We start from the raw sequence: 23313 nt of genomic DNA, 5'->3' as shown, positions 1-23313 counted from the left end.
AGACACGAATACGACTGCAAGCTGGTTTATTCACAGCATTATACAGTAAATCTATTTATAGCTAATCAGTGCACCCTTATCCTGGAGAATAAACAACATGCGTTCATGTATTGCTGTCACCAGGCAGCAATGTTACCTTAAAATGCAGTCCGAAAATCTTGGTATTCAAAAGTTGCAAACACAAAATTACAGTTTTTTTTAAACGCACGTGAGGCGTTTTAGCTGTATCACGAATTTATAAGTATATTCATTTACACAACAACTTCTCTTTAAACTGATTAAAGATAAATAAACGTATCATGTCATGCGGGGGAAAAAATGCTAAGAACTAACGTACTTATTTCCGAGCAGAAGTATAGTCCCTGAAAGCAGCATCAGTTTGCCTAGTTACACATCCGTGAAATGCGTGACCTCATCAGTCACGTGGTCCTGATCTCGCCACGCAATTGGCTGCTTCACACCGGGGCAGTTGTTTTTCTTAGGAATCAGGAAGCTCTCTTCTTTCAAAATTGGGCGTGTAATAAATACAACGTTAACAGAGAAATCAATTACCTTTTTACTCATTGGATATTCTTTCAAAACGTGACTTACAACCATATACAGTTCAATAACTACCTTCCTCGGCAAAGAACAGAAGATATTCGTAAGTATCTACTGGTGGTTACTTTCTTTGTTTCATATCCCAGTCTGAGTGAACTTGTCGAGACAAGTATTTAAATGAAGTGTGTCGTATTAAAGGTCGCTAAAAACTCTGTAAAATAAGTACATTTTAGCCCTGACTTGCAGTATTTAAATTCAATTTCACATTCACTGATAGTTACTGTAAAACTGTGTAAAAGCAACTGTTCTCACATGAAGTATTTTGATAAAACGAGCTGTTCAGGAGAAATTAACCAGCTCTCTAAGCCATCTTAACTTTGGCTGTATTGCTTTAAGTAAATATTAAGGACTGTTTGTAAAATGTCACTTCTGTATTGGGCCTCTATCACCAGCTGGCTCTTGCATTTTCACTTTTAGGATGTTCCTCTTTCTGTTTGTGCTGTATATGCTGCACATACAGTAGTTACTACTACACAATATGAATATACAGTACAGTAAGTGTCTGCATAGTTTTGTGTTTTAAAGAAATGAAATCCATTATCAATATTAATTCAGCTCCAAGTAGGTATGTCACTATTAAAGGTAACATATTATGCTCATTTTCAGGTTCATACTTTTGGGGTTTTAACTAGAACATGTTTACATGCTTTAATGATTAAAAATACATTATTTTGCTCATACTGTTTGTCTGAATATACTTGATTTCATCCTCTGTTTCTGAAAATGGGCTGTCATGTTATCTGTGGATTGAGCATTTTGATACTTTCGCAACTCTGCCTGCTTTATAATCTAAAAAAAAAAACATGGAAATTGCACTTTTTATATTATAGAACCTATAAAGTATTTGGTGAAAAATATTTGCCTTTTATACAAGTGTAGAAAAATGATAGGAATGGAGGGGGTTACCTGCAACAAAGGTCTGGACCAGGACCTGAACCTGGGATTGCATCTACAGATACATGTTTAAGACCACCAGGATGCCCCAAGTAAGGGACGTTAGTTCTACATCTTACAAGGATATTGCAGATGTGTGGCAACAATTTAGGGAAAGCGCTTACTGACAGAAAGTGAGGTGTGTGATGCAATGGTCAAGTTACTCCAAAAGAGACACATTTGCTGTTTCAACCATCTTTAGCAAAACTCATTAGTGTTTTGTGGCTTAATGGGATAAAAATCCCTGTTGCATGTTCCAAAATTTGCAATTTTCCAAAACAATCACATGCAATGTTTGGGTGTCCACATACTTAAGGCCATGTAGTGTATATCATTGAGATTCCTATAACTTTCAGGTATCGCCTCCATTATTTTCAGTGCAACAGGATCCTGCATGGTTGGCGTGTTGTGCAGAGATGGCCTTGGAGGAAGGGGCCCGGAGCTGTCTGCTGTGCGCCCGCCACAGACTGGAGGAGGACATCAAGCCCACCTTCCTGATGGACCACCTGATCAGTGATGGTGTGCTGACTGTCGATGAAGAAGAGAGGATCAGGACTCAGGTGAGCCTCTGCTCAGGGTCGGAAGGCGAAGGGGAAATTATTCATTTAATTAACATGTTGGTTTTTTTATAATGTTGATGCTTTTCGTTCCTTTTTCCCGAACAAAACCGCCTAGCACGTATGCCACCAAATATTATCAAGAATCAGCTTTTGTCCAACATTTAAGTGCTTGTAAAATATGTTATATGTTTGCCCACCGTTGGTTGAATAATTTTTTTTATGCCTCTTGGACTTTGTCATCGTCCATGTAGTGAGTCACCATTCTCCTGTTTCACTCTGTTTCTATGTTTTCACCACTTTATCTTCCCATTTTGTGACTAGCAATTCAAGATGCCTGCTGAATTTTTATCTTAATTCCAGTCTCTGAATTTAGCACCAAGAATCACAGGGATATTTCATCTACTGTCTCGACTTAGTGGCTCTGACCTTTGGACCTCCAACTCCTCCTGACTGTAACTGTGTATATATTTATTGTCTATGACGGTCACTGCCTTATTTTATTTGAGGAATATTACCTAATTTAATGCTTTTATTGTATTACAAGGCGAGTTTCAGATTCGTTACAGCAACATTTATTCAATTTAGACGGCGCTTTACATTCTGATCCATGCACATTATATTCATTTTGCACTGAAGTCAATAATAAAATGAGATAATTCTCAGTACTTTTCATGTAATGTGAATTATAAAATGTCCACGTCTCATCCGTAATATCTATGTCTCCAGCCCACCAGGAAGGATAAGGCCGTGGCCCTGCTGGAACTGCTTCTGAGGAAGGACAACCGTGCCTACATTTCCTTCTACAATTCCCTGGTCAAAGAGGCATACGATGATTTGGCCAGCCTGCTTCAAAATGGCCTACCGCGCACGCCGCCTGATGCACATAAGAGCTCCTCTGATGGCTGCACATCTTACGGTGAGGAAGGGGAGCTGTGGGTGTTTGAGAATGGAGGTAGTGCTATCAGTGCGTGGGAGTCCTTGAGTGTTGGAGAAAGAAATTATGCAGTGACTGGTTGCATCTACTATTTTGGATATTAGACATGTTGTGTTAGTACAGTAAGTATGTTGACAGGCTGTCCAACATCTCAAAACCTAATTTTTTTTATTTATTTCAAAGATGTCATTTTGTGCACATGGAAGGTTGAAAACCTGATTTTTGATTTTAATTATATGCCCTTGGTCTTAATGTTCTTAATGCTTATGATTTACTTCTTGTCTGTCAAACTCTTTCCTGTTTGTCTAACAGTCAAGACAGTGCTCAGTGAAGGCGGCGTTCCACAGAGGCCCGTGGTGTTTGTCAGCAGACCAGAGCTTGTGAACCGCGTCAGGGAGAAACTCTACCGGCTGCAGAAGGAGCCTGGCTGGGTCACTGTCTTCGGCATGGCTGGCTCAGGCAAATCTGTCCTGGCTGCTGAGGCTGTCAGACACCATGGACTCATTGAAGGTGAGCAATCTTCGACTGGCTGACAACTAACTAACTATCTGCATATCTTATTTAGAAACTATGGAAAGGAAAAAGCATTCAAAGCTTGTAAAGATTTGCACTAATCCTGAATTGATTTTCATTCTCAATAATGTTTCAATCTCAGTTCTCGTTAGCTTCTTGCGCTTTGCCTCTCTGACACATTTTTTTCCTCCCTCTCCCCTTCCTCCATCTGCAGAGTGCTTTCCCGGAGGGATCCATTGGCTGTCCATCGGCCAGCTGGACAAACCAGACTTGCTGATGAAGATCCAGTCATTGTGTTTCCGTCTGGAGCAGAGCCTGGATTCTAAGGACCTCCACCGGACCCCCAACTCTCTGGATGAGGCCAAGGAGCGCCTGCGCTTCCTCATTCTGCGCAGATATCCAAGGTTACTGCTGTACATGTTCAGATAAACATAATAGGCTTTGTGCTTTTTAGATGGATATTACGTTTGGTCAAATTCGACTGCAATGCAAAGATTGAAGATTGGTTCTGGGAAATTTTCCAGTGTGTCTCATTTGGATATTTACTGTAAATGATAAAATACAGATGGACACTTGAGTTGGAATGGAAATAGCGTCGTTCTAGTGCTAATAACTGCAAGAAGAGACATTTCTTTCAGGTTTTTATTCTGTGTCTACGAATACATTATATAAAGAGCTGTAAACTCTTCTACTTCTACAGCCTGTTTCTTAGTTTTCCTGTCTCTGATCACTTGTCTGCTTGTGTTTGGGCTTCAGATCTCTGCTGATTCTAGATGACATCTGGGACAGCACAGTGCTAAAGGCATTTGATATCCACTGTCGGATCCTTTTGACCACCAGAAACAGAAGCCTTACCGCCTCTGTTAGTGGTATGTGCCCTATTTTTTTAAACTCTGGAGACTATAGAGTGCTGCAGGAATGAGTCTTAAAATCCATAAATGAGCAGTTTTGCACTTCACTCGCCTTTAAGTCAGTGTGTTTTTTGTAAGATACCTGAAATAACATCTGTGTTAACACTAGCTTACAATTTTGTGAGCGTAAATTCCTAACTCTGGAATTTGGAGCTTTTACGTGTCTTAAAGAAGGTGGTTGCGAGCAATTGGCTAAATGAGACTACAAACCTCATCACGCCGAAACATGTGAAATCAGTTGGAAGCCAGTGGTGATGACGTAGCCATGTGATCGTGGTGTTGTTCGTCCATAGCCAAACATTAGCTTTGGAGTGATTTTTATTTATTATTATATATTTATTTATGCAAACGTGGTGTTCATAAGATTATCTTGCTGAATAGAACATGTAAGTATCATGAACTTTAGTTTGCCACAGAGCTTATTTCTGCAATGATGCTGTAACAATACCAGCATTTTAAAATTCGATACAATACTAGTGCAGCAGGCATTTTAAGGTTTACTGTATGTGAGAAGCCAAATTGTCCAGTAGGTGTCACCAGACCGGTATTGCTAGATGGAGGAGCACATACAGTTTTTGTCATCTTCACACCAACCACTGCACCTTGCTGATAATTGTTTGTATTGAAAATGGAGTCATTATGGAGAATAATAAGCTTTACATTGAAGACAGTTTGCGGCAATAGATAATCCAGCACAAAGCAAGAGGCAGAATTTGGGCTGTTATTTTTATTAAACACTACACAGCTGTGATGATGTATGTATGTATCATTTTTAAACCCTTCAATATTGTTGCTTCCTTATTCTGCAATAATACAATATCCAATGGGAAAAAAATCCCATTGGCTTTTGTCGAGGGGAACTAGGGCGATGCTAACTTCTGGTTTGACCTACAAAATTATGACGTCCCTGCAACAATTATTACACATGCAAACTCGAATGTATCAAACCTTATTTTTATTTACCAGGAAAAGAGTGTTGTGCCTACAAAAATGTATGTGCTATACTTGCGCTTTTATTTTGTAGGTGCCAGATATGAGGTGGAAATGGAGAGTTGTCTGGAGGAAATGAAAGGACTGGAGATCCTTGCTCTGTACACGGAAACTAAACTCCATGGACTTCCTGAAGAGGCTCGCAGCATTGTGAGAGAATGCAAAGGTCTGTATTTATGTAGAAATTAGAGAAATTGTTACTATTACAATTTCCCCTGTAGCTATAACATACTTTAATGCTTCTCTTAAGATTTTAAAAGAAATTAAAGACCTAATTTAATTCTGGTTTCCTAATATTGGTGATTTCAACATCAATTTGATTGTGTCTTTAACACACACACGTTTCTGCTTCTGTGTGTCACCATCACAGGTTCCCCTCTGGTGGTGTCCCTGATAGGGGGTCTACTCAAAGAGAAACCCAACCGTTGGCGCTACTACCTTCACCAGTTGCAGCAGAAGCAGTTCAAGCGTATAAGAAAGTCATCGTCTTATGACTATGACGCCCTCGACCAAGCCATGGCTGCGAGCATTGAAGACCTGCCTGACGAACATCGAGAGCTCTACAAGGACCTGACTGTGATAGAGAAGGACATCAAAGTCCCTGCAAAGGTTTGGCTGCACAACCACATCTGTTTTTATGAAGTACATTGTTGTTTTCTGTCAGCACAAGTGACATTACTGGCCTTTCACATGCTTACAACAGGAAGGAAGAATATGTTCCAGTATTTGATCAAAGATCTGGATACTCTTTCACAGAAAAATAAGGAAATAAAACCATCACTCCAATGTTATTACTATGTTATTCTTCCAGGTGCTGTCTGTTCTGTGGGACTTGGAGCCAGAGGAGGTGGAGGATATTCTCGAGGAGTTTGTCAACAAGTCTCTGCTTTATGTGGACAGTCACAATAAACCCTACCTGTACTACCTCCATGACCTCCAGCTGGACTTCCTGGTGGAACAGAATCGCACCCAGCTCGAGGTGAGTTTGGATTCAACCTTAAAAGAGCTCAAACGGTTAGATTCCAGTCTTTTTGTAGATTGGGCAGACTCAGTGTGTCTGTGTCTGTGTGTCTGTGTGTGTGTCAGAACCTCCACAGTAAAGTGGTGCATCAGTACCAGCAGTACTACAGAGACGGTCCTCCCACCTCAGGTGATGATGAATGTCTCTACTGGATCAGATTCCTGACCTACCACATGGCCAAAGCCAACCTCTCTCAGGTAACACACACACACACACACACACACACACAGTCCTTGAAAAGTCCTTGAATTTGATGTTAAAGAAAGATAGTTATACTTTTTAAATGAACCACATGAGTTGTAAAGTTTCTGTAGGCCTGTATAGAGCTTTACCTAATGTAATGCATAACACAGTTAATGTAGCTGAACAGTCGCATCAGTTTGCCTGTTTTTCTCATATTGTAATATAAACTGATATTGGAAAAATATTGTTCCACAGCAAATTATAGAGTTGACAAGAGGGCGTTTCTTTTACCTTGTTTATCTAACTTCTCTCTCTCTCTCTCTCTCTCTCTCTCTCTCTCTCTCTCTCTCTCTCTGTCTCTCTCTGTCTCTCTCTCTCTCTCTCTCTCTCTCTCTCTCTCTCCGTGTGTCTAGGAGCTCTACTTGCTCATGTTTTCTCTGGACTGGGTCAGCACCAAGGCCCAGATCATGGGTCCAGCTCACCTCATCAATGACTATGTGGAGTACGGCCCCATTCTGGACAAAGAGGTCAGCAGACAACTAAACATTACTATTTATGAGACAAAGGCAGTGTGGTTACTTAACGTGTAAGTTGCGCATTTTTCACAAACAAAGGTCAAAATGATAGCAAGTAATATGAGCTATGACCAGACATGAATCCCTCTTCAGGGAAAGGATTTAGGAGGATTTTGAAGTCCATCTGTCTTTCTTTAATGAGCATGGCCAATTTTGATTTATACAGTTTGTTAATTATATTATCAATTTAATAAGGTAAATAAAGTGATTCCAGGCTTAATTAGCGGTCTTCATGAAGCCCCTTAATGAGTACTTTATTTTCTCCAACTTAAGAAAGTACAATACGTCTATGTTCCAGTGAGAAAAGGTACATATACTAAGGCAGTCTCACAAAACGCTGCATAAATCAAAAGATGGGTGATGGATACTGGAACCAGGAGAAACATAATTAATAAACAATAGATGTGTTGAAATCCAAGAATGATTTAAAGATTAAACTCCTCCATTTACAGTGCTTTAAGAAGAATAATAGTAGACTTCCTTGTTAATGTAAAATGCAGCTGACTTTTCTATCCCCCCCCAGAACAGTGATGTGCGCAGTCAATTCCAGGAGTTTCTCTCTCTGAGCGGCCACCAGCTGGAGCAGCGTCCTTTCCCGGACGTGGTGCAGCTTGCTCTGTCGCAGCCACATACCTCTGAGGTCTACAGGCAGGCTCTGCTGCAAGCACGGGACCGGGCCAGCACAGGGAAACTCTACTTTGACTGGCTGTATGCAAGCAATTAAATATATTATTGTTGTGTTCTGATGTGAGAACGTTGTAATAATGACTTTAAAATCAAGTTATGTGCTGACTGTTTCGTGCATCTATGGAATAATTATATTCAGAATTGTTTGCGGTAATGTGTGCATTGTTATTTTGAAGATTTCTGCGGCTATAATTAGATGAAATTAGATGCAGCTTTTTTTTGTATATTTCATTATAAATTTTGCAGAAAAAAACAACACTTGTTCCCGCATTCACTTAAAGCTCTTTCTTTTAGTCTTAAGTCAACGTTTCGGTCTTTTGACCTTCATCAGGACCCAGGACCCATTCTAAATAACTATACAATACAAAAATGGTGATCGTAGGCTTTGTATCACAGTATGGAGTGATATTTGTCTGGGTTTTGTTTGTTTTTTTTCTGCACAGAAATAAGAGCAGTGTAGAGAGTCTGTCCCGTCTGGTGATCCACCCCCACCAGGGCTCCATCTACTCCGCCTGCTTCTCCCACGATGGAACCAAGATCGCCTCCAGTGGAGCCAGCAAGACGCTCAAGGTATCAAAGCAGACATGTTTCTCTGAGTGCCTGTGTATCAGTGTGTATCTGTGTGTGTGTGTGATAAAATCATGAAGGGGAAATAGATTTCATGGAGACCAAATGCTAGATGGAGGGCAATCCACTTTTATTGCTCGATGATGTTATAAAAAATGTTTTGTCAGATACTGCATAAACTTGAAATACACTGCTGAAAGTGTGTTTGTGTATCTTGTGTAACCATATTTATACTCCTATGGCACTGTCAGTTATAATTTATCGGTGGTATTATTATTTTCAAAGGGGTGGTTTGGATTTTTTCAGTTTGTCATTTAGAGGTCATTATCTCCAAAATGATCCGGTGTAATAGACTTCTAGAAACTTTTTTTTGAAATACAGCTTCCACAGGAAAATACTTTGTGTTCCTCAGGGCTGATTCAATACTTTTACTGAATGTTCTTATTGTTGAGTAACTGCTGTCATCGTACCTTTACGCTCAGGTCTTTAAAAGCACCTCAGGTGAGAAGCTCACAGAGATCCAGGCTCACGATGACGAGGTGCTCTGCTGTGCCTTCTCCCCTGACGACCGTCTCTTAGCAACCTGCTCCAGCGACAGGAAAGTCAAGGTTAGCAGATGACTCTCCGCTTAATGATAACAAGTTAAATACGCACAAAATCCAGCTCCTTGGTTTGTAATTTTTCACACTGAGTGTCTTACTGCAGGTGTGGAATGTGGAGCGAGCCATGCAGCTCAGGGTCTTTGAGGAGGAGCATGAGGAGCAGGTCAACCACTGTCAGTTCACCAACACAACAAAACGCCTCCTGCTGGCCACCTGCTCCAACGACAAGTTCTTGAATGTCAAGGTGTGCATGTGTGTTTGTTTTGTGTTTGTGTATTATTTAGATCTCTTGTTTGTTTTTCTTATTACCTTCCCTCCTTTGGGTGCTCTCTCTTTTGCCATACGTTGAACTTAAAGAAATGTTGTAAGGTTGCAAACACGACCTAACAAGTCCGTGCTACTTGCAGCATTGTCTTTTTGTTGTTTTCTCTGTTATTTGCAGTGTGATTTTGTGTTAAGTTTCGTTTTCAAAGTCATCTAAAAAAAACAATATACAGATAATAGAGAGAAAATGAATACTGTAGTAGTGTTGTTATGACAAGCAGCTGCTAATAGAGCTCCTCGATTATGGCAAAAATTATATCATGATTATTAACAACATTAGTCACTGACTTTAAAACAACTTCAACTCTTTCTTTAACTTTCAATTCATTTCAGCTGAAAAGCAAGAATTTCCAAAAAATAGAAATATAATATATAAATATATTTATGTAAATAAATAACATAATAATACCTAAAAATAATAGTAAATAAGAACTACTAAGCATGTATTTAATATAATACACACGGTGGTGTGGTGGTCAGCGGAGTCACTGCACAACAAGAGGGTTCCTGGTTCGAATCCCGGCTGGGGCCCTTCTGTGTGGAGTTTGATGACTCTAAACTGCCCGTAGGTGTGAATGGTTGTCTGTCTCCGTTCGTCTCCATGTGCCCTGCGATAGACTGGCGTCCTGTCCAGGGTGTACCCCGCCTCACGCTCGACGTCAGCTGGGATCGGCTCCAGCCCCCCGCGACCACGACAGGAACAAGCGGTTGAAGATGAATGAATGAATGAATGAATGTTGAAGTGCATTGCCACAAAACTCAGTAAATCAGCTAAAACAGTCAGAAGCGCACTGCTGTAAAGTGAAGCAGCCAAAATCAAATTTGTCCAGTCCTAACTGCTTTTCTCTCTCTCTCTCTCTCTCTCTCTCTCTCGCTCGCACTTACTTTATTTCTCTCTCTCTCACTTACTTTATTTATCTCTTTTTCTGCAGCTGTGGAACCTCAACAAGCCGTCCTCCCAGAACACCATGTTTGGCCACTTTGAGCCAGTCAACCACTGCTGTTTCTCCCCTGATGACTCCTATTTGTCCACTTCCTCCAACGATGGCACCGTTAAGGTGACTGCCACTAAACTAGATACTTACAAAGCTGTCTTAAGTAACTAAATATTTGGGCTAGTAACTGAGTATCTGTATGTACACAGCTCTTTCAGGTGTCGTCTGCCAATGAGTGGAAAACAATCAATGTGAGCGACATGTTTACAGAGAGTGATGAAGAGGTCCTCGTCAAGTGCAGCACCTGGACTGCTGACGGCAAACGCATCATATGTGCAGCCAGGAACGCCGCTCTGGTGAGCATTTTGTTAATGAGTTTTAGTTTGAAAGGGATTACTCATATTCTAATGAGTGGAGATGCAGCGTACTGTTTCAGTACCGTCTCAGCTGTACAGGTAAAACTCCAACACCACAGGGTTCACTTCGTCCTCCCTACCCCTCGATGTGGGTGTGTCATTTTATTGAAGAAGACAGGGAAAGAGAGGCTGGCTTGTCACTTTGTCCTCTAGAAAGTCCAAAGAGTGTGTCCTGGTTGTAAATGTGAGCCGCCCCTCGAATACAGAGCTTTCCAACTTTGATTTGTTGTCTTTTTGTCGCTGTTTCTCAGGTGTTTGACGTGGAGACATCAGACATGTTGTTGGAGATCAGAACCAATCGTCTGAGCACGGTGCAATACTGTCACGCCTGTTCTACCAGTAACCTGCTGGCAATCGCCTTCTCAAACTATGCTGTGGAGGTATGATACACACAATCACACTATATTTATATATTTGGAGTCCTTTTTATATGTAAAAAACATTAGTAGATCATTTTTTATGAGATCTTTCTTTTAAATATGTAGAAAATATTGTCGAAAAAATGTTTAGTTTTAGTTTTATCTTTCAAGATTATTTTTGTGGCAGTTTTCAAGCCTTGTATCAGACAGGAAAGGCAGGAAATAGGGTGGGAGAGGGGGGGGTGGGGGCAGCAAAGGTCCGTAGGTTGGAGTCGAATCTGCGGCCACTGCCTCAACGAACTTCATCCTCTTTACATGGGGCAACTGCTCTAACCACTCAGCCATTGTGAGTGAAATGTTTAGTACTCATAGTATATGAGTGAATAAACGTACAGTCGTCTATACGTGTGTGTCTTCCAGCTGTGGGACTTGGAGGCCAATAAGAAGATGGCTGACTGCAGTGGTCACCTGAGTTGGGTCCAGCGTGTCCAGTTCTCTCCTGACGGCTCACAGCTGCTCTCCTGCTCGGATGACCAGACTGTCAGGGTAAGACCGACTCTGTACTGTGTGTGCATCAGTGTATCAGCTTACACACATATTGTCAGTATCGTTCTAATCACCGCTTCTGAAATCAAAGCCATGCTAACACTGAACATCATAAGCTGCCTAATTGCACCGTTCCCCCTCTGCCAGCTGTGAAGTCTCCACTCAGGAATTACGTTGGAGCTTTATTTTGTATGAACCAAAGCATCATATACTAACAGTTTTAGTCCACAATATGAATGAACAGCTCCTGTATTATGTGTTAAGAGAAACTGAAGTAGTGTTTTTCCGCTTAAGTCTTTTGTCTCATTATTGAGGCTATGTAAACATGGTAACCCTTTTGCAGTTAAGCTTTTTAGAATGGATTTGATGTACTTTACTGTTATATCATACGGTAAAAATAGATTTTTTATTTTCATATAAATAGTATTTTGATAAAAATTGAAAGCTGTCACTACAGAGTCCTTATCAGTCTCAATGCCAAACTAAAGCTGCAGTGGAGCATTATGTATATACTACTTTTATTATACTTTCACAGTAATTATTTATCACCTCCACCTGCTTTATAATAAAAAAAGACATGAAAGTGGGACGCCCAGTGGTTCGGTGGCTAGAGCAGGCGCCCCATATACGGAGGATAAAATAAATCCTCGCCGCAGAAGCCCAGGTACAACTCCGACCTGCGGCCGTTTGCTGCATGTCACCCCCTCTCTCTTTCCCCCATTTCCTGTCCCCCTCCAGCTGTTCGTTCCAAATAAATGCATGAATAAAAGACCAATAGCTATATGCAGTGTCATTTGGAAGAAAATGTGGATTAAACTGGCCCGTTTCAGCTAAAAATAATGTGTTTCTAGTGTCAAACAAACATGTACTGATGACTTATTTGTCTTGTGTTTCTTGTAGTTATGGGAGACCAAGAAGGTGCACACCTCCTCAGCTATCTGCCTGAAAAGAGACTCTGATGTTTTTTTCAATGATGAAGAAATCATCGTGTCGGCTGCAGACAACTGCAACAGGCTGCAGGTGAGCCGGAGGGAACATGAAGACTGAATGAATTAATAAAATGCAGTAGGCTGGTTGAAGCGGGAATGTGAAGCTGGAATGTTTGTTTTGTTTGAGTTCAGACAAGTATTGCTTTACTATAGCAAACTAAAAAACTGATTGTGTGTGTGTGTCAGGTGCGTGATGGCAGGACAGGATCAGTGCTGTTCCAGTCGGAGGAGAAGTCTTCCAGGATCCGGTGTACATGTATGTGCAGACAGCCCTCTGCTGTGGCCCTGGGCCAGGAAGATGGCACAGTACAGGTAGAAAACACATTTCAAGCTACTATGCTAACCTCATCTCATCTCATCTTATCTTCAACCGCTTATCCGGGGTCAGATGGTAGTAAAAATTAGTTTACTTAACTTTCCTTTAGAGTCAATTCATTAACAAAAATGCCAGAACATATTTAAATAAATAAGTGGAAGAGCTATACCGTTTGTGCAAGAATGTGCAAAATATTGACTTTGGGATGTTCAAAAGTGATTTCTATTTATACGTTTGTATTTTGGACCCCAAAAATGTAAAACTTCTCCTTCAGTACTTTGAAATTATGAAATTTTCCCTGTTGTGCTTTGGGCTGCAACTAATAATTATTGTCATTATTAATTTCCCAAAGTGATTTTGTCAAATTACTATTTTATACTTGCATTTTAGAAGATGGAAGCAGATGATTCATCGAGTATCAGATCATTTTTATGTCGATCAACCAGCCGTTTCTGCTCTTATCGGGTGAATTTTTAGACTAAATGATTAAATAATTAAAATAGTTTCAGAGTTGGATGAGAAGATCGATACCACTCCCATATCTGTGGTAAATATGAAGCTACAGCCAGGGCACAGTTTGCTCCGCTTTCATCGGCCTAGCAGCCCCTCTTAAGATACTTATTAACTGTTTTATCTCATTTGTTTATTCCATGCAAAAACAGAAATGTAAATTCCAACAAGTTGTGGTTGTTTCCTAGAGTTTTGTCATTTTAATATTTGGACAGAGCCAGGCTAGCTGTCTCCCCCTTTATGCTAAGCTAAGCTAATTGCCTCAAAAGTGAATAAGCGTATACCTTTTAATAAGGTTGTTTCACACAGCACTTTTAACTAAAAGCTATATCCCACTAGTGCACTTTGTGTCTATAAAGAGCACAATTAACAACACATTCAAACCTACAGAATGTGCACTGTGATAAACTGGCGTCCTGTCCAGGGTGGACCCCGCCAGCTGGGATCAGCTCCAGCCCCCCCACGACCCCGATAGGGACAAGCAGTTGAAGATGGATGGATGGATGGATGGATGGATGGATGGATGGATGGATGGATGGATGGACACATTCAAACATCACATTTTAAAAATTACTATTGTAAATTCACACTGTGTGCGTGCAGGCGTGGAAGGATTTTTGTCGTTTTGTGCGCCCATGTGTGGAAATGTCTCTATTCCATGTGGCTGCAGGAGTTGTTTTTCAGGACGTGTTGAGTCATGAGATCTGACATTAGCACTGTCACCCTTTTTATCTGTCCTGTCAGCTGTACGTCAGGTCAACTCAGAACATCTGTCATCCCCTTCTCCCTGCACTCCTTGCTGTTCTGCCTTTCCTTTTACCTGTGATTTGTATTCTCAGTGCTCTTCACACCTGCTCTCTATATTCATATTTTACTATCTCTGCCACATACCTTTTTTATTCCCTCTGTTGTTTTGTTTATCTCTCTTCCTCCTCTCGTTCTACCTGTCCCTGCGCTCCTCGCTCCACCGCTCTTTGTCTTGGTGATAAATTGTTGTTTGCAGGCAGAGAATGAGGTCCTAGTCTGCATCGTGGCAGGTGTGTGTTTTTTCGTATGTGTGTATGTGTTTGTTGTTTTCCGTGTAGGCGCCAGTCAGGCGACCTGCAAATCTAATTAATTAAAAGATCTTGCAGTCGTATTGAATACAGGGGTTAATGTTTTTGATTACAGCTCTTCCCCTGACCCCAGAGATATGACAGGAAAGGATTAGTGGACACAAGGACTTAAAGAAGAACAGATGATTAGTAATCTGAGGTCTTAAAGAATAATGAGATACTTGCAGTTTCTTATCACTAATTGTGGAGTGTATAAAATTCTTTTAGAGGCATCTCAATCATTTTATATTCCTTCTTCAACATTTATTTGAGCCCATTTTGTGTTTAATACTTCATCAGTTACCTCCTGAACAGATTTAAGAGTCCACACAGGGGTTGCGGTTGTAGTCCCCTGAGCAAACACCGGAGGGAGCCCCAGTGTTAGCTGGATGTGTTCCTGGTGACCGTGACCACTGCAGTGGAAGGCACTCATTTCCTTTTCCCTCATCTGGAGTAATTTACAACCACTTTACAGGAGGAAAAACAAGCAATAACTTATCAACTTCAGTGTCAGTCAGCTTTGCTCTGCTAATGTGAAGAATATCTGACTTCATTTAAAATTCCCAGGCAAGGAGAGAAAGTCACTGTGTGTTTCTTTATGATTTAAAAAGTATGTGTGTGTGTGTGTTCTGTGCCAGGCAGCAGGGCTGACAGCTAGTCAGGTATTGAGGACAGTTTGCCGCAGGATCCAACGACTGTTGACCTCCTTCAGGGGGTTGATGCTGGCTGTAGGGCTATACACAGGCACAGTGCAGGTATGGTAGGGAAAGAGTAATATCTGTTTGTATGCGCATCGCAGACGCTTCAAGAATCCCCCAAAATAACACACACACACACACACACACACACACACACACACACACACACACACACACACACACACACACACACACATAGTATAGTAGTATGTGTGTCCGTCTCATTCCTTGACCCCTTTTTCTTGTGAGTTGTGCGACAGCTACTTGTTCACTCCCTTGCTGGTGGTATTTAAAACAACTGTTCCCAATCTTTCCTCTTTACATTAGCCTACTTTTATCTTTGTTTTGTTTTTTACCAAACACCTTCAGGCATTTTTCCTGACTGCACCATCCCCAGTAAACCTTGAGCCGTACAGTATGTTTAAAGCTCGCCAAAGCGTCCTCTCTCAGGCCTTGAAAGTTGCGCCTGACTATGTGGAGCCCCGAGGCTTGTTCTACTCAGACATTTCAACCTCCTCTGAGATGTAAATATTTTAGTGGCTAATAAAATCCCAAGCCTTATGGTTATACTTTAAAAACTACAGGTGCTGTGTGCTGGACTTGTTTCATTTTTTAGCATTTCCACATGAGATTTCTGTGCTTTATTCCCTGTTTGTAAATCAAGTTGATTGTTTTTGTATGACTTTCAGTAACTTATTGTTTGTTGCAGACTCAGCTGTAGCAAGGTTGAATTTGAGTATTTTCTTTATATCATTGGATAGATCTCTTTGGAGGTTAATTAGAAAAATGGAAGGCTTTGATAAGTTTTGAGAAATATTTTATTATTGCCCATGCTCCTCATAATACCTTAATTAGCCTTCATTGTTCTAGTCATTGATAAGTAAAATAAATTCATTTTTAGTGGTAAAATAAATGTCTGGAGGCTGCCAGACAGCCACAAACAGATACGCATTATCCACGGGTTGTATTTCAATATTGTATTACTTAAAGTGAGTAGAAACATATTAACAAGACTAATGCTGCTGGCTCTGTTTTGTACCTCTACAGCTGTATTTTCAGCTAATTGCTGAACACCAACATGCTCAAATGCTCACAGTGACAATGCAGATGTCTGACATGTTGATGGTAATTGGTTTTACAGGTATTTTGTTGTAAAATAAAGTATTGGACAATGCCAAAGTTAGTTGCATTTGGCGTTTGATAAAAAGTTAAGGAATTAGCAAAGTTAAAATAATTCATCCTGTGGGTAAGATGAATCAAATTTATGGCAATCCATCCAATAGTTGTTGAGTTATTTCAGTCTTGATCAACTGAATGACCAACCATCCCTAGAGCAGGACTAGGGCACTGAACGCTGAACTGCCAGCTCCATCAAATACCCCACACCACAGACTGTATGGGTTGTAGCTGCTGTGGTAAAAGGCCAATTGCATGTTGCATTAAATCTATTGAGACAAATGCATTTTTTAAAGCTCTGGGTACAAAAAAAGGAGCTTATTATAACATGTAGCAGAAGCAGCTACAGCAAGTGTGAACACATGATATATATTTTTTCTTCTTCGAGCTGGGTTGAGTGTCAAAGCTGTTTTGTTCTCTGGCTCCCCCAGTCTCGTCTGCAGGCCTGTCAGCCAGACACCCAGCAGCCCTCCACGGTCTTGACCGGACTGTAAAGTCGCACTCAAAGCTCACACTCTCCCAAACCTACTCTCTTTTTGATGTGCTTATCACCATCAAGCCAGCAGTGGCACTTCACCTCGCTCCCTCACAATTACTCCCTCCAAACGTTTTTTTTTTAGTAAAACTTTCTGTAGCACTTTCCTCCCTGAGTCTATCTTGGCAAATGCAGCTATCATTTGAGGCTTGCTTGGATATTCTAGACACCGGATGTCAACCTTGCATGACTTCTTGGAACAATGCACTGTTTTCCTATTGTTTTCAAAAAGAAATATCTGAACTTTTCACACAAGTGTACCCATACCTGACAGTGTTTTTTTTAGCCACACTATTGCTGTGGCTCCACTTTGGTCGAGACTGAAATATGTCAACGACTATTAAATGGATTGCCATGGATTGCAACAGACGTTCAGTGTCCAAAGAAGATGAAACCTCTGACTTTTCCTCTTGTATTCAAGCAGTGTATGTTTTTGTTCAGACATTCATGGTGCCCAGATGATGAACCGCAATGACTTTGGTGATCCTCTGGCATTTCCTCCAGAGTCACCACGAGGCTGAGATTTGTGCTTTTGAGTGAAATATTTAAACAACTATTTAATGGATTTATATGAAATTTCGTACACACATTCATGTTTCCCCTCATGATGAATGACACTTACTTTGATGAACCTCTGACTCTCCATCTAGCACCATCATCTGTGCAATGATTTTGTTTATGAGCAAATCCCTGCAAGCATTAGTGTACGCATGAAGCAAAAAAAAAGAAAATTACCACTGTGCCTATTAAAGCCTTGTGACTGAAAAGTCTTTGTTTTTATATGAATACTTGTGGTTCTAGTGTTTGTTTCTGCCTTCCAGGTGTTGGAGGTGCCCTCTGGGAAGCTCTTAGCCACTCTGCTGGGACACACCAAGACGGTGCTGCACTGCCGGTTCAGCCAGAACGGGCAAACACTCATCACATCCTCCGAGGACACCACCATAAGGGTAGCTAAACTCTGCTCCCTTCCTCTTTTTCTGTTTTTTTTTTTTTGTGATCTCTTTCACCTTCTGTTTGATCCCAGTCACCCCCTCTCCCTCATCTTCACCACCATTTTTTGTCTAATTCATGGCGTGATCTTTCACTTCTTCCACCAACCTGCTTCCATATTTCTTCTCTTCTATCGATTATTCCTCACCTTGAGTAAAACTGCCTACTCTGCTGAATCATTCATCCTCAGGTCTCTGTTGTGCTTTCACTTTTCCCACTACCACCTTTTCTGTCTGCTTCTTCACCTCTCCATTCTTCATCCCCCTCTTTTGTCTCCTTTACTTCCTTTTTTCCCTCTCTTTGCCTTCAGCTATGCCGCTCTCGATAGCTCTTTATCTCCCTCCTGCTCTTGTGTTGACCGTGTGCAACTATCTGTGTTTATGTGTGTGTATTTCCGGCCGTTACGGCCTGTCAACCCCCACTGTTCATGCTCTGTTGCTCATTTCCTCTATCCTCCCTCTCATCTCCTCCCTCTTCCTTCTTCATCTTTTCTTTTTGCTGACAGACCCATCCACTGCAGCCCCACCCCCCAACGCAGCACCTTGTTCCGTATTCATGTGGCTTCTGCTCATGCCATCGTTATTCTCGGACCGTCCGCCGCTCATTCAGAGGCTATTCAAATTCATGCTGTTTGACATCAGCTCGCTAGGAAATGGAAGTGTGTATTTAGATGTTAATGCAGACGCAGAGTGAATGTAAAGAGGTCTATTGACACTGACGTTGAGCTGTTGATGGATTCCAACCTTTGGGTTGATGACAGATTCTATTCAGAGGGGAAAAAGGTGCAACATTGTACACAGGGGCATGATTGATAGGATGTTCTGGATGATTCTGTCTGTCCTCCCCATCTTTGAGCTTGAACTCCTGTGTTCTGCTTGTCTTAGAACAAACTCTCTGCACACCAATGTACAGAGTTTTAACTCCACAGAAGCATCAGCATATACACAGCACACCGAAGCAGGGATTTGATCAGCACGATGGAAAATCTAAAAATAAACACAAAGAACAGTAGAAATACTCTGAACTGAATGCTCTACTTTATCATTAGCGATGTTGTACGGTTGAATTTCTGCATCCCAAAAGTTACTGAAATATTACATCTCTGTATGTTGTAACAGCCCATGAGGCTAAACTGCAGCCTCCATTGCTCCCTGTCAAACGATCGGACAGGTTGTAGGGGCCACCAAACAATGGAGTACAATTCATTTTTTCCAATACTTTTATTTCCGGGATGTTTTTGAGATGATATTTGTTTCTCATGAAGATTTTTGCTCCTGCTTCTTATGTCTAATGGATCTTTGTGAAGAATGTTACTATTTAAAGGAAATTTCAGGTTTATTCTCATAATTGTGTACATTCTTACCTCAGCTGTAAATGTTAAATGTCAACAAGGTTGAAGTTTAACACTAGTCAGAATGTACAGAATGAGAAGACCACCTGATTAGCCCAGCTATAACGCGTCTCCTTGCTTCCATCACTCGCGTCTCTTCCTCTTTCCCATAGCGTCCATCTTAAGCGACGTCAGTAACTTATGACATGCTACACGGATGTATCTGTCATCCTGTGATGCTCAGAATGTCTCCTTGCTCCTTGAGGTGCATTTACGGGATTGTAAGATCCTCCGTGATGGTGGTGGTGAAACATTATTCGAGAGAGGATATTTAACTTAGCATAATGAAAAGCACTACGTTTTTGAGTCTGTGGGGGTGGATAGTGGAAATAGGCTGAAGTAAAAAGCATCAGCTGGTAATAAATTCCTTGTGGATGTTTGTCCCTATGTTGCCCCCTATAGGTGTGGAAATGGCAGTCTGGGGAGTGTAAAGTACTACAGGGTCACAAGGAACAGGTCAGAAGCTTCTCTCTGCTCTCCAACTCTCCTGCTGACACAAGACTGCTGTCCTGGTCCTTCGACGGCACTGTCAAGGTGAAGCTCACACACGCACACACACACACACACACACACACACATATACGCACATTATAGTTGACAGCAACTTGAATTTAAAAAAATCAAATAATACGTCTCTCTCTGTCCTGCTCACTTTAAGCTGTGGGACATGGAAAATGGAGAGAAGCTGCAGGACATCGAAGCTCATCGGGGAGCCATCTTGTCCTGTCATGTCTCACCAGACGGATGCCTCTTCGCCACCACCTCTGCTGACAAGACTGCTAAGGTTCAGCACATACACGCACACACACACACACACACACACATACTCATGGGATGAGACATATCTGTTTGTGCTGCAGTAACGTGACCTATTACACATCAGCAAGCCTGAAACCTTCTGAACTCATAACTTACAGCACATGATGTGATATTTGCGGCTACGTTTCCTCCAGTAGGGAGGCGAGGGGCCTTAGTGATTAACGTGCAGCAGATGGCCCCGGGCCTGGTAAGTAAGCTACAGGTCGGTCCGTCCTCCTACACCCATGTCCAGTGGTCATTTAGTCTGACTGCAGCTACTGGACCAGCTGACCCACCTGCCTAGCAACAGACCCAGCTCCATGTTTGGATGTAGTTTTTGCCAGGTTGCCGTCACTGCTGCGCTTTGACTTTGTCCTGACTTTGACTGACTCAGTGGGCTGGATGTGTTTTTTAACCTTTCCCCAAGCATCTCTTAAATCATTGCTTTTCTTACTCATCATGCAGAGGAAAAAGAAACTCACCAGTAAATGTGGAACTGGACTGAGACTGTATGCTATTTTGACACTGGCTCCGTCTCAATGTCATTCCTTTTCTTGGATTGTGAAAACAGGTGTGGTTCGGCGTTAAATTCCCTGTCCAATATTCAACCATGGATGACAACTTCCGTTCCTGAATGTCCAGTATTAGAAACAATGCAGAGCCGCTCTCTCAGGCATTTGTTAAAGCAGTTGATGCAGAGCCACTGCCACCGAGTTTCACACGGGAATTTGGATTTGGTCTACACTTACTGTAGAGAACAGCCACTGGGTCGGCAGCCAACCTGGCTTCTGTCAATGGATGGTAGAGAGAGAATGTGTGTTTTATGGATTTGGCAGAGATGATAATTGAGGTGTGTGTGTGTGTGGGGTGGGGAGCGGGTGCTGGTTAGCAGCCAGTCAAATAGCCCTTGCTCTCCAGACCGAGTAGGGGCTTTGGTAGCTCAAAACACACACTAAGTCCCCGATCTCCATCTGCCTGGAGGTCAAACCAAAAGGTTTAGCCATGGGTGTCTTTGTGGAGCACCACAAAAAGATACAAGGTTCTCTGTTCTGCTCATTCTGTTCCTTCCACTTCTTTCTCTCTGTCTGTTCCCCTTTTTCATCTCTATTTCTTTTTCTACTGACCTTCAGATGAATGGGACTTTGTGTTCAGACATAGTTAGCCGGCTGCCAAATGAAGTGTCTCATTATGAGCTGTGTTATTTTCTGTGCGGCACAGGATGTGACCAGGGTAAGGAAGGAACACGGAGAGAGGAAGAGAAAGATGGGAGGAATATATAAAGAGACCAATGGATGAGAGACAGAAAGGAAAGAAAAGAAATCCAAACAAAGCGAGAGAAAGAAAACAACATAGTGAGAGAGCGCTCATTAACAGTTTCATCATTCTGATGCAGCACTGTAACAACATTAGCTCTGCATTTCACATGATTATTTTCCCTCATTAACAGGTGATGACAGGTTTGAGGCTACAGGAAAAAGAATTATCATTATTACCTGTTATTCCCAGGTAAACACTGCTGAGTCGATTTCTAGGATTACATTTTCTCTACAGAATATCACGTTCTGTCCAACGGGAGTTTATTCCAATTACCTAGCCGCTGTGTGTTACAGAAAAGGTTAGCTGAGCTTGTTACTTTTGAATAAGCAAGATTTAGTTGCCCGGTTCGGTTCTTCTAGAACCAAACTTTAATTTTAGGAAAACTGTCAAAATAAAAAATATATATTTGTAGATGTATCTAAGACATGCATCTTTTTGCTAAAGTCAGAATGTGTACATTTTGGGGCGGACGGTGGCTGAGTGGTTAGAGCAGTCACCCCATGTAAAGAGGCTGAGGTCCTCGAGGTAGCGGCCGTGAGTTTGACTCCGACCTGCGGACCCTTGCTGCATGTCTCCCCCTCTTTCTCACCCCATTTCATATCTGTGGTCTGTAATAAAAAGGCTTGAAAAACTGCCAAAAAACAATCATGTGTACATTCTTGTTTTTGGTTGCCATTCTTTAATATTTCATGCACAACTGATGTACCTATTTCTGCTTCTCAGTCTTCTTGATGCATTACTTTCTGCTCCTAGTTGTGGCACTGCGAGTCCTGGCGGTGTGTCCACACACTGAGCGGCCACCAAGACTGTGTCCGAAGCTGCCGATTCTCCTGGGACAGCCGACGCCTCGCCACAGGAGATGACAACGGGGAGATTCGGGTGTGTGTCCTAAACATTCAGCATTTTTTGTAAACATAAGGTGTGGTCAATGACAGCTTAACTTATAAACAGTATCATTGGAAGAACTGATACTCACAATGCAGTTGTCTCCTATTGAGGTGATAGTCTATCTCCCAGAGATCTGAGTCATTGCTGAAACAGAGGACTAACCTCTGATTTTCTCAAAAATGTCAAATAAGTTGTTTAGCCAGCAACGTACATAGAGAAATAGCTCGTCAATAGATGGGTTTTTCACTACTTTATTTTTCTGGTTCGTTTCTGGCTCTGGTTCATTAGACTCATTCTGCTGTTGCATTGTCAGAAATCGACTCAGCTCAGTGCCTAAATGCAAAGAGTTGAAGCAAAGAAAATGGGATATAGACGTTTTTAGAGTTATGAGGACAATGAGGTGGTTAAGAGAAGAGCGGAGAGATTGATGGAGGTAATTTGGAAGAAAGTACAGAGGCTGCAGATGAGAGGTGAGGACAGGCTCACCACTGAGCGCCACATCAGACATTATTTTACTAGTGTGAAACCGTTTAATTTGCCATGCAACACACAAAAAAATGCAATTACAGCAGTCAACATTTATCCCAGAGACCACCCCATAATTACATCTCATCACTCATTTAGATAAAGTGCTTACTAATTCATCATGATTGCTGCGGCACGCAGAGAAGGGGTGAGATGAAAGGAAGGAGGCAGGGCTCTCTCTCAGCTGTGGGAGCGGGAGCTGGAGGAGGTGCAGCTTGTGAGAGGAAGTTGGGATGAGGGGATGTCTGACAGTGGGAGGTGAAGGAGAGGACTCTGGCTGCCAAATTGGATCCCCAAGGCTTTGGAATCTGCAGCGCGTGTACACAAACACACACAAAGTAAATAAAAAGTTTGACTGTGTAAGAGGAAGAGAGAGAGATGTGGCCTCATCGCTCGTTCAGCCTTTATTCAACAAGGGGTTAATGCCCTGT

The 23313-nt window shown here is 41.7% G+C and overlaps 1 protein-coding gene across 1 annotated transcript in view; it reads left to right on the top strand.

The window, feature by feature from the left end:
* The first annotated feature begins 525 nt into the window (after positions 1-525).
* apaf1 (apoptotic peptidase activating factor 1) overlaps positions 526-23313 on the top strand; it is a 44285-nt gene continuing 21497 nt past the window's right edge. The window contains exons 1-25 of the mRNA XM_083935119.1: positions 526-643; positions 1912-2093; positions 2820-3009; positions 3340-3537; positions 3755-3944; positions 4297-4409; positions 5476-5607; positions 5812-6050; positions 6253-6420; positions 6528-6659; positions 7059-7172; positions 7744-7928; positions 8351-8477; positions 8957-9082; positions 9180-9320; positions 10333-10458; positions 10545-10691; positions 11003-11131; positions 11531-11656; positions 12557-12676; positions 12832-12957; positions 17796-17921; positions 19757-19888; positions 20013-20138; positions 22223-22348. Coding sequence (XP_083791245.1) covers positions 1950-2093; positions 2820-3009; positions 3340-3537; positions 3755-3944; positions 4297-4409; positions 5476-5607; positions 5812-6050; positions 6253-6420; positions 6528-6659; positions 7059-7172; positions 7744-7928; positions 8351-8477; positions 8957-9082; positions 9180-9320; positions 10333-10458; positions 10545-10691; positions 11003-11131; positions 11531-11656; positions 12557-12676; positions 12832-12957; positions 17796-17921; positions 19757-19888; positions 20013-20138; positions 22223-22348 — 3483 coding nt within the window. The 5' untranslated portion in view covers positions 526-643; positions 1912-1949. The remainder of the gene's footprint in view (positions 644-1911; positions 2094-2819; positions 3010-3339; positions 3538-3754; positions 3945-4296; positions 4410-5475; positions 5608-5811; positions 6051-6252; positions 6421-6527; positions 6660-7058; positions 7173-7743; positions 7929-8350; positions 8478-8956; positions 9083-9179; positions 9321-10332; positions 10459-10544; positions 10692-11002; positions 11132-11530; positions 11657-12556; positions 12677-12831; positions 12958-17795; positions 17922-19756; positions 19889-20012; positions 20139-22222; positions 22349-23313) is intronic.

This window comes from Echiichthys vipera, assembly GCF_963691815.1.
Source record: "Echiichthys vipera genome assembly, chromosome: 20".
In the NCBI taxonomy this organism is placed as follows: domain Eukaryota; kingdom Metazoa; phylum Chordata; class Actinopteri; order Perciformes; family Trachinidae; genus Echiichthys; species Echiichthys vipera.
Note: the sequence above shows the minus strand (reverse complement) of the source record. Positions and strands in the feature narration are given on the sequence as shown.